The sequence below is a fragment of the Moschus berezovskii genome, chromosome 13 (assembly GCF_049115385.1).
Source record: "Moschus berezovskii isolate FMDL1 chromosome 13, NW_MosBer_1.0, whole genome shotgun sequence".
Classification (NCBI taxonomy): Eukaryota; Metazoa; Chordata; class Mammalia; order Artiodactyla; family Moschidae; genus Moschus; species Moschus berezovskii.
In genome coordinates, this window is record NC_142472.1 from 86,021,571 (window position 1) to 86,037,523 (window position 15,953).

Sequence of the window (15,953 nt, forward strand, 5' to 3'; positions counted from 1 at the left end):
TTTTAAATTATTTTGGCCAATTAGAACATTTTTCCCCTAAGAAATATATGTAATATATGGAAATAACAAGGTAAAGATGAGTTCTTATATGTGCAGTTTGTGAAATATTTAGGCCAAAGTAAATGATTTGATGACAGCTCTAGTAACAACATTGTTTCCATGCATAATTATGTTTATTGCTCTCCAAGAGTCATACAAAGTGACCTAAAATGCACAGTTGTTTTCCTCTTCTGCAGCACAGCCCTGCATGTCAAAGACAACTTGAAAGTTTGTAGGAGCAAATGGGCAGATAACTGATATAGACTAATATGATTAGTACAAAGTATGTGTGTCACATACAGACTGAAGCCTGTTTGTTTGGCTAGACATTGCTTTGCAAAAAACTAACAGCTAAAACTGAGAATATCTGACAGTAGCTGCTTAACCTGTCTTCATATAGATAGTCACTAGACCTGCTGCCTTTCATTCAGTTCAGTTGCTCAGTTGTGTTGGACTCTGCGACCCCATGGACTGCAGCACGCCAGGCTTCCCTGTCCATCACCAACTCCTGGAGCTTACTCAAACTCATGTCCATGGAGTCGGTGATGCCATCCAACCATCTCATCCTCTGTCATCCCCTTCTCCCGCCTTCAGTCTTTCTCAGCGTCAGGGTTTTTCCCAGTGAATCAGTTCTTCGCATGAGGTGGACAAAGTATTGGAGTTTCAGCTTCAGCGTCAGTCCTTCCAATGAATATTCAGGACTGATTTCCTTTAGGATGGACTGGTTGGATCTCCTTGCAGTCCAAGGGACTCTTAAGAGTCATCTCCAACACCACAGTTCAAAAGCATCAATTTTTCAGCACTCAGCTTTCTTTATAGTCCAACATTCACATTCATATATGACTGCTGGAAAAACTATAGCTTTGACTAGATGGACCTTTGTTGGCAATGTAATGTCTCTGCTTTTCAATATGCTCTCTAGGTTGGTCATGACATTTCTTCCAAGGAGCAAGCGTCTTTTAATTTCATGGCTGCAGTCACCATTTGCAGTGATTTTGGAGCTCCTCCCAAAGAAAGTCTCTCATTGTTTACACTGTTTCCCCATCTATTTTCCATGAAGTGATGGGACCAGATGCCATGATCTTTGTTTCCTGAATGTTGAGTTTTAAGCCAACTTTTTCATTCTCCTCTTTCACTTTCATCAAGAGGCTCTTTAGTTCTTCTTCGCTTTCTGCCATAAGGTTGGCGTCATCTGCATATCTGAGGTTATTGATGTTTCTCCCGGCAATCTTGATTCCAGCTTGTGCTTCATCCAGGCTAATGTTTCTCATGATGTACTCTGCATTATAAGTTAAATAAGCAGGGTGACAATATACAGCCTTGATGTACTCCTTTTCCTATTTGGAATCAGTCTGTTGTTCCATGTCCAGTTCTAACTGTTGCTTCCTGACCTGCATATAGGTTTCTCAAGAGGCAGGTCAGGTGGTCTGGTATCCCCATCCCTTCAAGAATTTTCCACAGTTTATTGTGATCCACACAGTCAAAGGCTTTGGCATAGTCAATAAAGCAGAAAGAGTTGTTTTTCTGGAACTCCTGCTTTTTCGATGATCCAACGGATGTTGGCAACTTGATCTCTAGTTCCTCTGCGTTTTCTGAATCCAGCTTGAACATCTGAGAGTTCACCGTTCTCGTACTGTTGAAGCCTGGCTTGGAGAAATTTGAGCATTACTTTGTTAGCGTGTGAGATGGGTGCAGTTGTGCGGTAGTTTGAGCATTCTTTGGCATTGCCTTTCTTTGGGATTGGAATGAAAACTGTCTTCATACAGATAGTCACTGGAGCTGTCCCCTTTAGATGGATGTATACTGTTCAGTTTGTTGCTGCTGTCCTCATTACATGTACATCATACTCAGCAGTTAAGTTAAACCCAAAGCTTTTACCTACTTTCATGGGAATGGATCAAAGGATGATTGGTGCTCTTTTCCCTTGCGGTTTGGAATCCACTTACTGGTAATGGTGGCCCACTATCTGGGTCTAGTAAGTGATATTAAACAATAGTATTTGTTCTCATCACACTTCCCTGTCCGTGGAGATTCTTGAGCTGTGGTTTGGGCATGTCGTTTTATATGTTGCTGTAGTTGTGAGACCACTCTTATTTAAATGTATATTCAATACTTGTAATAGGAAACCACCTCTCCCCCACATTGGTTGATAAGAATTAGTTTTAAAGCTTTTACTTCTGAAAAGTAACTAGAGTCACTCAGGATTACAAATTAAATGACTCTGAGAAAGACACGATTTTAACATCTATTTATGGAAACAAGAAGCACTTTCCAAAATCTTTTTTAAAAAAATTTGAGTGTTTAATAAGCTGTGATTTAAAATGGAATTATTTGAAGGTAAAATTAAGGAGAAATCTTAGTATATTTTGTATTGTGCAGAAATTTAGTCCTTTATTACCTTGCTTGTCAATAAAATTTATTTCAATGTGTTTTTAGCTCAGAATAGTAATGAGTGTTTTTGCACTAAAATCTCCACCAGAGGAGAGGAAAAAAGTGTGCTTCCGGGCTGTTTGAGTAAACAGGAGCTCTCTGGGGGTTTTTTCCTCTTTAAGGTTTTGCCCTTGGTGTAAGTGTTCAGAGAGCGCCTGTGGAAACGGATTATGATTCTCTCAGCTTAAGGTCCATGTACAGATGTGCACAGGGATCAGGTCTGGCATGCCTGCCCTGATTTTCTGTGCTCTTCCCCTAGTGACCACATTTAGGCTGGTGGTTTTTATGTTGTTTTGTTCTTCTTTCAGTTACTGCGGTATTGTGGTACATCTTGAATCTGATGTGGGCATTACACTTTGCTTTTATCACTTGTTTTATCCACTGATGATACTGGAATCTTTAAATGTTTACAAAAACAAAAAAAGATTAATTTGCAAATCTCAAGTTATGTGAAAATGGTCCATTATTGACAGGATCACCAAGATGTTATAGGGAGACCTGTGAATGGGGTCTCCTGTTTCTTGATAATTATAGAGTAAAGGTGTGAGGCTCAAGTCTCTTATTTTTAAAAAATAGTAAGGGTGAGGAAGGGAGACTTGTAAAACTTGGAAATTGAGACTGAGCTGTATTTTATAATTTCTTATATTCAGGAAGAATACAGGCTTCCCTTTTTATATTTTATAGGATAGGTATTTTTTCATTGTTGAAACAATTTTTTAATTGTTAATATTAGTTAATATTAGTTTCCTGATTTTTTACCATGAAAACAGATCTATTTTTGTTTAATAAATCAATACTTTGGAGGCACTGATTTAATTTGCTTAGTTGTGCTTTTTTTGTGTGTGTTGATAAAGTGCCTAGTTGATTACGAAATTGGTATGTATAGATGTTGGCTTTTGTTTGTGAGAACAAAGTTATATTTCTGATATTAGCATTATTTGTTGATAAATAAAAGCAGTGTGATTCCCCTGGAGGAGGAAATGGCAAACTACTCCAATATTCTCTGGAACATTGCATGGACAGAGGAGCCTGGTGAGCGACAGTCCATGGGGGTCACAAAGAGTCAGATAAGACTTAGCATGCTCAAACAATGAAAAGACTGCTAAGAGAATCAGGAGGCATTTTTAACTTTACCTTACTTAGAAGTTAGAAGTGTTGGTCACTCAGTTGTGTCTGACTCTTTGCGACCCCATGGACTGTATAGCCAGTTTTCCAGGCATGAATACTGGAGTAGGTTGTGATGCCCTTCTCTAGGGGCTCTTCCCTACCCAAGGATCAAACCGGGTTTTTTGCAGGCAGATTCTTAACCACCTGAGACATCAGGGTATTTTAGGGCAAAGTTTAAGTTAATATCTTTGAAAAAAGAGGCATTTTTTCTTTATTTGTAAAGCTAAAGATTTAAACTTTGAACTTTTTAAAGATTATTTCCAGTTTATCTGACATCCTGTAATTTTTTAATTCTAAAGAGTTGCCTTTCTAGAAGATGAGGTATTTTATTAAGTCATTGTATATTATTTCCCCACTGTAGGAATTTTGAAAGCTGTGCTTTTGTAACTACATAGTCAGTGTTTAATACAGTACCCATATCTCTCTATATACTTTTGCTTGATCTCAACCTATACTGACCTCTCATCTCTTCCCCATTTTCCAATGAGAATGTCCCAGAATGTGTTTTTTAGTTTTTTACTTCATGGAGGTGCCCTTTCTGTGCATTCTTTTCCATTCCCCAGCCACTTTGAGCTCTTATAACATTTTATTTGTGGTTATTTTGACCTTGTATGATAGCTATTTCTGTGTTATGTTATGCTTCATATGAGACTGTAAATGCCTTGCTGCTAAGTCACTTCAGTCGTGTCCGACTCTGTGTGACCCCTTAGACGGAAGCCCATCAGGCTCCCCCGTCCCTGGGATTCTCCAGGCAAGAACACTGGAGTGGGTTGCCATTTCCTTCTCCAATGTGTGAAAGTGAAAAGTGAAAGTGAAGTCTCTCAGTCGTGTCCGACCCATAGCGATCCCACGGACTGCAGCTTACTAGGCTCCTCCATCCATGGGATTTTCTAGGCAAGAGTACTGGAGTGGCATGCCATTGCCTTCTCCGGTAAATGCCTTAAAGGAAGATATTTATTTTTCATCATCTTACTTAGCACTGACTGACACACATAGTTCTTCTCATATAAATCAGGAGTTGATTAATTAATATTTGTAGAACTAAATGTGTAAGATGGCTAGTGCCAGATACAGTCAGTGGCTGTGAATGGTCAAAAATTACCAGGGTAGTAAGGAAATGAACTTACTCACTCTGAATTAAAGCAGTGTTTCAGCCATCTATGCTGCCAGCTAACGTTTGTATTCCATGGTCACTCAGGTACAATTTATTCCAGCCTCCTAATCATTTATTCTTAGTGACACATCTAAATACTTAATGCTTTTTTTTTTTTTCCCCTCTCTCTGTAACCCACTTAACTCCTGGCCTTAACTCATCATTGTAGTTTAACACTGCCTTAAGCTTTTAATAGTATGTAATTTTTTTAAACACATTCTTGCTTTGATTTTTATATAATTGCCTTTCTTTTGCCTCCTTGATCTTACTCATAGGCTTATCAGCTTTAATTTTCTATTGCTTTTTGTACTCTCCTATTTATATTTCTTTTTCCTTGCTCTTTTGCTTTTAAGAAATTCATCCCTTATTTCTTAAAGGCAAATGCTCTCTGATTACTGTCTTCAGGTAAAGGTGTCTTAGAATCAGCCTAAGATTGGGAGTTGATGGTGGAATTGCTGACCATCAACTCTGGAAGAGCCAGAGTTAGCTCTGTCAGACTAATACTCATGTATCTTTTCAGTGGGAGAATATCTGTGATGGCAGTGCCAGCACCAGAGTGTCTAATACTGATTACAAAAGGTGCCAAATGTTAATGGGCATTTTTACAGGTGGACTTTTGTGGGGGGATGATATGTGAATTGTAGAGTTATCAGAAAATTTCAAAATGGTTGTGTTGGGCGTGGGTGAATTGTTAGAGATGATGCCCACCGAGCCTTTGGATTCAATAATTTTTCACCCTTCAGTTAATTATTGCTACAGATAAATGGTTGGTTTGGACTGAATAAAAGAACAAAGGGCAATAAGACAATGAGTAAAAAACTGAAGAGAGACAGGAAAAGTAAAAGATGTAAGGTCAAAAGTTGCCTAACTTTGTGCCACTTGGAATCAATAGTGTTTATTGAAAGATTCTTAGGAACATTATGTTAGACAAAGGGGAGTTGAAAAGATAATGTGAGAAAGTATCCGAGAGGAAAGTTTTGTTGGATTAAATTTAAAACTATGCTCTTTTTAGTTCTATTTTTATAGCACATCTCAATCTCTTAAGAGTTTACTCTGTAACTAAATATTTAAGTTGGATATTGTATTTGTATAAGGACATGAGTTTGAGTGAACTCCGGGAGTTGGTGATGGACAGGGAGGCCTGGCGTGCTGTGATTCATGGGGTCGCGGAGAGTCGGACACGACTGAGCGACTGAACTGAACTGAAGCGCAGTTCATTGATTCCTTAAGAAGCATATTGATGTTTAAATAACTTTTCTTAGAAAGCATATGGATACTTTTATTAACATAGTATCCCTTTAAAGACATAAAAGAGGAAAAATATGCATTCTTCATCCTGTTCTATCAGAGATGGTAAACAGGCAGTATCCAGGACTCTCTGGTATTTGTAATAGAAACATTTTATAGTAGAGAACAAAACTACTTCTAGACTTAAGAAAATAACTTTGGTTAACTTTGATTTTAGAAAATATTAAGCCATTTATTTTATTTTAACAGGTATCTTTCAGATGAAGGCATTGAAGCTTGCACAAGTTCTCCTGACAAAGTCAATGTAAATGACATCATCCTGATTGCTCTCAATGTAGGTTTTATTTATTAACTTATAAACATTTAAAATCTGGAAGCTATATTTATGAAAAATATCTCATAGAATAAACTGGATTTTATAAAGTGGAGAACCTCTTTCATTTTTATTGTCCATTTTAAGTTGCAGCGATGTTTGTTGAATTTGGTAATTTCATATAAGCCAATTATTAGAAATATATATTTCTTTAATGTCTGTTATACAGAATCAGTGTAAAAGGGAAAAGTGCAATTAAAACTTTTTCACCTCGTGATCAGTTATAGAATTTCATTACATTTATAGTAGCTATGTAATAGTAAAAACTGATCATATTCATAGAAACAAATTGACATTTAATTTACATAGAAACTAGCTAGGTTATAGCTTCTTGACAGTTGTATTTTTTATTTTGAAGTAACTTTTCCTGTTGATAAAAGTAGCATATACTGTACAGTATGACTACTTTAGAAAATACAGAAAAGTAAAATAAGAAAGCCCAATGATTACTGTTAATGTTGTGATGCCTTTTCTTCCCTACCTCTCTCCCTTTACCCATCTGTATAGCAGTGTCTTTTTTATAATTGAGATTGACTTTTAGATTATTTTTTGAAGAGTTATAAAAATTGTTTGAAGTAAGATGTGACTAAATGAATATTCTTTTTTCAATCTTGTGGTTACCCCAGTGGGAAGTGTTTTCTTATCGCCTTTACAATCACAGTCTATTAAACAATGAAATTTATATGGTATGATATATAATCAATGAAATTCAGAAGAGAATTACTGTCTGACAAATCCATTATGTCACTGCAAAGTAGGTTTAGCATAAAGTAGAAAGGGTAACAACTGATAAGAACATATGAAATATAAATAAATATATAACTATAACTTTTTTCTAATTACTTAAATTTATATATAATTAAATGTGAATTTAAACATAGAATTTATATTTTGAAATATATCATTTTTTTAGCTGCTTGCAATTTTATTCAGTAAGACAAACAGGTTTTTTAAAAATTATGTGTGTTATCCATGACTACAAATGGGAATATTTGCTAGACATTTTATCTTTCATTGACTTGCACCCAAATTAGTGAATTTTATTTTCAAGAAATGTTACAAAGAATCCCAGTTTATTTCTTTGTTCACGAAAAGCAAAAGACCTAAATAGGAAAAAGGCTTTGTGACAATCTTCTCTTCTTATTGATATTTATGTATTTAGGTAAATAGCATTGAGCTATCTACAAATTGGGTAAGAAACTAAATAAAATAAATCAACACAAAGTATTTGACCTGGTATGCATAAGAGGTACATGCTGATTATTATCTTAGTGAATTAACTTGTCTTTATAATTTTCTTTAAAATCTATAAATACTTCAGTCCAAAGCTATCATGCCATGTAATAGAATTAAAGAAATACTTTTAAGAAGGATGAAGTCTATACCAGACAAGTAGTCTAATTTTCAAGTTCGTAAACTTAAAATCAGGCACATACAGTATTTCTGTTGAAATTTTTTAACTTTTGCGTGATTGCAGAATGTTAATCCCTAATTGAGAAAGATTTGCATTATTAATTCTTATATATAACTTATTACATATTGGGAAGATAATCCATGCACAAGCTTTCTTGTATTCTCTTCCTCCTGTGGGGAACACACTAACTGTGTTCTTTTATCTAGCAGTGAACAAAGCAATGGTATGTATGCAGAGTGTTTCCTGCCCAGGAAAGTCCATTAGGCTTTTATTGGGCTGTTCAAAAAGGTACCTTCTGCCTAGAATGAAACAAAATTCTAGACTTCTCCCCTCAAAAGCAGGTGTTTGCCATAAATCACATTGTTAATACAAATAATTGAGGCAGTGAACCACATTTTCAGTTAGGGAATCGTTCTGCTACCAAGTTCCCAGATGCCAGCTTAGGGCCAGCTTTGTAAGTGGCCCCTTCTAAAGGTAGCCGCCTTAGAGCTGCTATGTAACTCTTTTCAGCATGGATTTTTATGTTGAAAGGAGGGAGGTTTCTTAATTTTTACTCTGTAGAATGGGGAGTAAGAATTTTAAGAATAATATTTAAATTCAGCGTGTAGTTTTGAATTCCTGCATTATTCAGAGCAAAATTAAGTGATAGTCTAGTCTTAAATTACTAAATAATGTGTAATAGTAAAAAATTTTAAAGATTATTTTAAAATTTCTTTTAATGTTCTGTATAGTATAAAATGCTTTGCCAAATAGATACTCTGCTGAACTTATTTGAAGAAATAAGTCAGGAATGTTTGTGTGTGCACACATGGATCTTATGGGTTAATATTTCTCCTGAATAGTTATTTATTCACTGTGAATGTATTTTTGGACTCAGTTATTCTAGTGATCCTGATATAATGGCATCGGAATCATAGAATTGACTCTGATTTTAGGATGTTTAAAGATTTGGTAGGTCATTTTCATCTTGCTAAAAGAACAATGAAGTAATCTTACTTATATATATGTATGATACATTAAAAGTTCTGTAAACTTTGAATACATTGTTCCTTTTAGCATGACAACAACTTTGGAAGATAGAATTGTTAATATATTTTCAATCTTACAGAGGAATAAACTACCGGGATTTAGAGAATTTCTGACATGTCATATTAGTTATAGTATACAGTAAATTGAAGTTTAGAATTTTAGTCTAGTGCTCATTTCTACAATACTTTATATAAATGCCTCATTTTATTTTACATTTTATAATTAGTGATAAAACCAGAAATGAAGGACCATGATGTATCATAAAATTTGTATATATTCTGTTTCTTGTATGTGTTTAAATATTTTAGCTTTTCTGTGACTTTCAAAATAATGACTTTTTATGAAGTGTTAGTTGTATTATTCACTTGTTATATGCATTCAGATAATAACAGTGTGTGTGTTTTATATTCACTAAACATTATAGCTAACATTCCTTAAATGCTTGTTCTTTGTAAGTCATTGTGCTTAGTGCTTCACATGTGTTATTTAATCTTCAAAACAATGAAATGCCAGTATAAGAATTTTTTCCTCATATATTGCTTAGTATTTCAAAGTAAAACGCATGCAACATGAGGTTTGGTTTATAATTCTTTCACTCTGTTATTGGGTGGAGACTGTACCAAGAATAAATTTGAAACATTGTTACACAAGTATCTGGATGTGGGCTTCCTTCCATTCAGTGAATTGTACTTTAGGAATGATCCTTGCATTACATTGAGAAATCCATTAAAAGTCATGGTAGTAAAAAGACTGGAAAGGATCTGTGAGGGTTGTGTAACATGTATACTTGTTTCTTAAGCTGACTGTATATGGATATTTCAAGTGAAGTTATGTTATTGTAGGTGTTCAAAGAAGACTCCCATTTCTCTATGTGTTATCCTTTTATAAATAATCCAGTAATTGTAATCATCTATGGATAGTATTTTTGCCTTAAGTCTAACATAAATTTCTCCCTTATAATTTTTGTGATTAAATGCATTCTGCGTCTCTCTTCTCTTGCTCTTGATGCAATGAAGAGCTCTGTTTACTATTATTTAAGGAATTTAAAGTAAAAATTTAGTTATTAAACTAACCTCACTGTCTCAAGAATCAAGATAATTTCTTAGCTTAAATAATTAGGCCTTTTTCATGAGTAGTATTTAGTTTTCTTATGAATAAATTTCTTACTGTTCCTTTAGTTTTCACTTCTTCTTAAGGAAGACAGAATCCGTAAAAATTTTGTGTAGACTGTGTGTGTAGTTGAAGTTTTGTTTTTGCATCAGAAATGCTACAGCATTGTTTATCTTAGTCCTTTTTATATTTTGCTTTGGTTTGCTGAGTAATATGTACATCTGGATTTTCGTGTAGTCAGTCATTTGTTCACCAGCTTCTATTTCTGAAATTTGTTTAATAAGCAAATGAAATGTTTTTACTACAGTACAGTCTTACTGTGACTTCTTGCTTTTGTAGTAAAGAATATTCTCTGGGATATTTGTATGTTATGTTATATAGCTTTATGTTAGGAGTATCATAGCCTATAGAGTAATGTACTTTCATGTCTTTGCATATCAATGTTATATAGAATTTAGTTGTTGAAAATATACCCTGTTTATTTGTTCAAAGCAGTCATTTGGTTTTGGATTGTGACATTAATTTCTTACTAAAACTATATAATTCACATAAAGTCAAGTTTTAGATTTTAATAAAAGGGTACCCAGAGAAATATGACCAGATGTAAGTAAGGCCTTATATATTACTGTTCAATTTACTGGTATACTTTAAACAGTGTATATATGGGACCGAACATGGTTGGTTTTTACATATATAGATCTCATAATCAGTTGAAATACAAACTATATTTTACATATAGTTAAATTCTGTTACTCAGACCTTAACTAATTTTATCTTTTGTTTGTGAGTGAGATTAGATTTAGAGTCATTTTTCTCTAATTTTATTTTAATAATAATATTTTTATTTTAGACAGACTTGAGAACAATTGGCAAGAAATTCCTCCCCAGTGACATCAATGGTGGAAAGGTAGAAAAGGTAAAGAAAAATGTTAACTTCCTAAATTATGTTAAGTACAATAAATATGAACGTCTACTAAATTACTGGAATTATTTTTCGTCAAGGAAGACTGCAACTTCAAAATATTTTGGAGGGTACAAGTTACAAAGTTATCATTTTAGTGACTTCTTATACACATGGAAAATTATTAAAACAAACTTTTAAACTTTTGATGACTTTTGAGCATTTAAAAAATAACTTTTGTTTTAGGAATTATAACTGAGACACTTATTTACATGTGAGACTTAACCAGATATTATTGGAACTCAGAAAGAGGGTCTTTTTGTATCTTTTTATTTTAGTGTCTGTTACCATATTTATTTAATGAACTTATTGATATAGGAGTATAAGATTGTGAGAGAATGTTAGGAACAGTTTGGCAAAGCTGTGCATTTTGTTACTGCTATCATTTTTCATGACATTTGTGTTTATGTTGTGAATTTTTTCAGTGATTTTTTGAAATACAAGGATACAGTTTTTGAATTTTAGATGCCAACTAGTCAGTCTTTTACTTCTTATTCATTTATATTCAGTTTCTTCTTTTTATTTGAAAATAATGCAAAGTGTCAATCAAAAATTTTATATATGCTATTGCTCACTTTTTGAATTATTAATGAACTTCTTTATAATTTGAAATACTTTAAATGTGTATGTTTTGAGTTTGAGTCAGTATTCTTATTTTAATACTCATGTATTTAAGATAGTTGCTATACCTTAGATATTTTAAATTTTAGATAATTTCAAAAGGTCTATAATGTAACATTTTTCACATTTTCTAAATGTTGGTCCTCATATGTGATAGGTGGTAATCATTTAGCTGGAAAGAGAATAAGAGTTGATAATCTGCTCTGGCTTTTGAAGCAGATACTCAGAGAAGAGAGTTCTACAGACTCCTCAGCAGTTCATTTTAATGTTTAACAATACTCTGTGTCAGCAAATTTAATTGTATTTTAATCTAAATTTCTTATGTTGCAACTTAAGTCCGTAATATCTACTTTATCTTCCCTCAGGGAAATGGAGAACATCTGGTTACCTTCCCTTGTGAATAATTCTTCATATACTTGAAGTCTTGTAAATGTCACTGCTACAGGTTTCTTTTTGCTAAAACCATCTGTCTTGGTTCCTCTCTTTATTCTGTCTCAGGCATTCTATTCATCTTCATTGCTCTTCTCTAGGTCCTCTCCAGTTCCTTGCATTTCGTTTTCTGTTTGTGGTAGTAGTTCTGATTTCAGTGTGCATCTGAATCAACCTGAGACCTGCTACAACACAGAGTTCCAGTCTCCCACCCCGCCCACTCCCGTGTTTTTTACTCCATTGAACTGGGAAAGAGCCTGAGAATTTGTACTTTGAATAGATTTGTGTGGGATGTGGATTCAGCTAATCTGGGAAACATACTTAGAAAACCTCGAGGCTGTAGAACTCCAAATTAGGCAGCAGTCTTGGACAGGTCTGATGAATGCAACAATTCCTCACAGAAAAAGTAACTAGTATCAAAGCAGTGCCTGCATATCCTTCAGTTCAGTTCAGTTCAGTTCAGTTCAGTCGCTCAGTCGTGTCCGACTCTCCGCGACCCCATGAATCACAGCACGCCAGGCCTCCCTGTCCATCACCAACTCCCGCAGTTCACTCAGACTCATGTCCACAGAGTCGGTGATGCCATCCAGCCATCTCATTCTCGGTCGTCCCCTTCTCCTCCCGCCCCCAACCTTTCCCAGCATCAGACTCTTTTCCAGTGAGTCAACTCGTCGCATGAGGTGGCCAAAGTATTGCAGCTTCAGCTTTAGCATCAGTCCCTCCAGTGAACATCCAGGATTGATCTCCTCTAGAATGGACTGGTTGGATCTCCTTGCAGTATAAGGGACTCTCAAGAGTCTTCTCCAACACCACAGTTCAAAAGCATCGATTCTTCGGCAATCAGCTTTCTTCACAGTCCAACTCTCACATCCATACATGACCACGGGAAAAACCATTGCCTTGACTAGACGGACCTTGGTTGGCAAAGTAATGTCTCTGCTTTTTAATATACTATCAAGGTTGGTCATAACTTTCCTTCCAAGGAGTAAGCGTCTTTTAATTTCATTATACTAGTCTATTTGAGAAAACTAGCATTCTGGATTATTGATTTTCCATTTTTTCCTTTTATGTCTTTAAGGATTCTCAGAACCTATCACTGTTAAAAGCTCACAGGGAGAGGTACTGATGAGAGTTTTCTCTGCTTTCTCCAACTTCTCAGAGCATTTTTGATTCAGAAAATTTTATAAGTAGTCTCTTTAGAATTTCCTTTGAATATAGTTAACAACAATAAGATATAACTTAGAATATTTGAATCTAGAATTTTCTATACCAAATTTTATCCTTTCAATTATTCTTAATGCTCATGTGGCTTTAGTTTGTACATAAAATGAGAAGATCCAAAATAAGCCCTTTTCACATGAAACAGAAATTGAGTGAGCCCTTTTCACATGAAACAAACCTCTGCTCCTCAGATTTGATTCTATTTTCCCTTTCATTACCTGCTTCTGATACCAGATATAATTCTCTTCACAGTATTAGTGAAGATATTTATTTTGAAAATTAATTTTAATAGAAATTTTAGAAGCCATCCCACTGGAGTTACTCATTTGTCTTTGGTTAGAGCTTCATGTATTATATAAAAATAGAACTCCAATGCTTTGGCCACCTGATGTGAAGAACTGCTCATTAGAAAAGACCCTGATGCTGGAAAAGATTGAAGGCAGGAGGAGAAGGGGACAACAGAGGATGAGATGGTTGGATGGCATCATCGACTCAATGGACATGAGTTTGAACAAGCTCTGGGAGTTGATGATGGACAGGGAAGCCTGGCGTGCTGCAGTTCATGGGTTACAGAGTCGACTGGCCATAACTGAGCAACTGAACTGAACTGCTTTTCAGTTCAGTTTAGTCGCTCAGTCGTGTCCGACTCTCCGCGACCCCATGAATCACAGCACGCCAGGCCTCCCTGTCCATCACCAACTCCCGGAGTTCATTGCTTTTAGGCAATAATAAATGTTTAAGTAATATATATTTTTGACAGGAGTTACTTGTGCTCTTTGTCTGTAAAGTAAGACTAATACAGTAAAAGTTACTTTATCTGTGCCTTTATCGGAATGCTTTATTGCCCAGCACTTTAGCAGAATCACTAAGACATGGTTCTAGACACTAAATTATGTATAACTGTTGTTTAAAATAAATTTTAAATAAAAATTTTAAAATAAATTTTAGTTTAATCTGTGCATAAGATAAGCAGAGTATTTGAATAACAAGCCTGTTCCTTGAGCATGTCAGATTTTGGTGTTAAATAATAATATTTTCTAATTTTCTTTTAATAATAATAAAAAAAATGAATGAAAGAACTGAATTACCCAGTGATCTTCCAAATAGAACATGCTGTAAACTAATTTTGCAAAAACTAATTTAGAAAATTTAAAGTGTGAGATAGATTAGCTACCTTAGGAAGCAGAGACAGTTTTGATGAGCTTCAGATACAATGTGGAGAGGGAGAATAAAAAAATACTGGTAACATACTGGACAGATACAGATTTTATAATTTTTCAACTGGACTTAAATCCTTATTCTTCCACTTATTATATTTTTGTGACTCCTGGCAAGTTATTTAATTTTGCCAGATTTTAATTTTCCTATCATTCAAATGTTAGCTCCCGTATGACATTAAAGAATTAAGTGAAAACCTGTGTGACTACATTGTAAATGTAGTGCAATAAGTATGACGAATATTGAGCTGTGAGACATTTAGGATGGTGTTTTTATCCAGGACATCTAAGAATGCCTGAATATTTATTACCTAACTTGGATATCTTGTTACTGAGAGATCTCCAAGTGAAAGTGAACGTGAATGTCGCTCAGTTGTGTCCAGTTCTTTGTGACCCCATGGACTATACAGTCCATAGAATTCTCCAGGCCAGAATACTGGAGTGGGTAGCCTTTCCCTTCTCCAGGGGATCTTCCCAACCCAGGAAATGAACTGGGGTCTCCTGCATTGCAGGTGGATACTTTACCAACTGAGCTATCAGGGAAAAAGGTAATCCAATAAATGAGGTAAGGTGAATGAATGCTTCATTATTGACTGTGTTTTGGCCCCAGTCCATAATGCAGAACTTTATTGCTTGAGCTAAGTTGATCTTAGTGCAATGGAATCAAAGTAGGCCAAAGTCCTTCTCTAACTATTTCCACTAAGTTTCATGCCTGCCTGTGATATTACTACTTCTAAGAGAGAGGAAGACAAAGGAAAAAGAATTGGAGAGCATTTGCCCCAGCTTTAAGAAGCCAGTACTTAATGAGCAAAAGAAGAGAGAAGGCTGTCTTTTTACGAGCTACTTCCATTAGTCAAGTGTTGGCCCTGGAGAAGGAAATGGCAACCCACTCCAGTGTTCTTGCCTGGACAATCCCAGGGACGGGGGAGCCTGGTGGGCTGCCGTCTATGGGGTTGCACAGAGTCGGACACGACTGAAGCGACTTAGCAGCAGTAGCAGCAGGCCCTTTTAAAGGGCTGTAGTCCTGTGTCTTCCAACCCTCTTGGAAGCACATTTATTAGGTCTATGCTCCATAAAATGTACTAGAGATTCCCCAAGACAGAGGAGCAGTAATGCTTTTTAGAGGTAAAGGAATGTAGAGAAGAGTCATCAAACTTCCTCTCCTGAGAAGTCAAAAGTAAATGCTTATGATGATGCTGTGTATTGTTATTATCATAATTAATAAGACTTAGATATGGAATTTTCATCATTTGGAAAGGAGGCGTGGAGAAGGCTATGGTTTGATAAGAGAGATGGCAGGACTGTAGTTAGGAGAAGACATTTAATCCTGGAACACTGAATCGACATCTTTTTTGCTCTTAAGACAAACTGGGACCTTCAGAAGGGCATTGTTACCTAGAGTTTGAAATTCAAGTTTTAAATTCTGTTAGTTATCACTGATTATTTTGGGAAGAAGTAAGATGGCCAAAATTGCAAGTTAACTTTGCTTTTAATTAATGTTAATTAAATCGTTTTCTGCACATTCTTTTCTCTCCCATTCA

At 35.2% G+C, this 15,953-nt stretch overlaps 1 protein-coding gene across 1 annotated transcript in view; it reads left to right on the forward strand.

Moving 5' to 3' along the window:
• Window positions 1-15,953, forward strand: part of TDRD3 (tudor domain containing 3) — a 210,516-nt gene that overhangs the window by 54,032 nt on the left and 140,531 nt on the right. Inside the window, exons 2-3 of the mRNA XM_055426003.2 lie at window positions 6,287-6,371; window positions 10,814-10,879. Coding sequence (XP_055281978.2) covers window positions 6,287-6,371; window positions 10,814-10,879 — 151 coding nt within the window. The remainder of the gene's footprint in view (window positions 1-6,286; window positions 6,372-10,813; window positions 10,880-15,953) is intronic.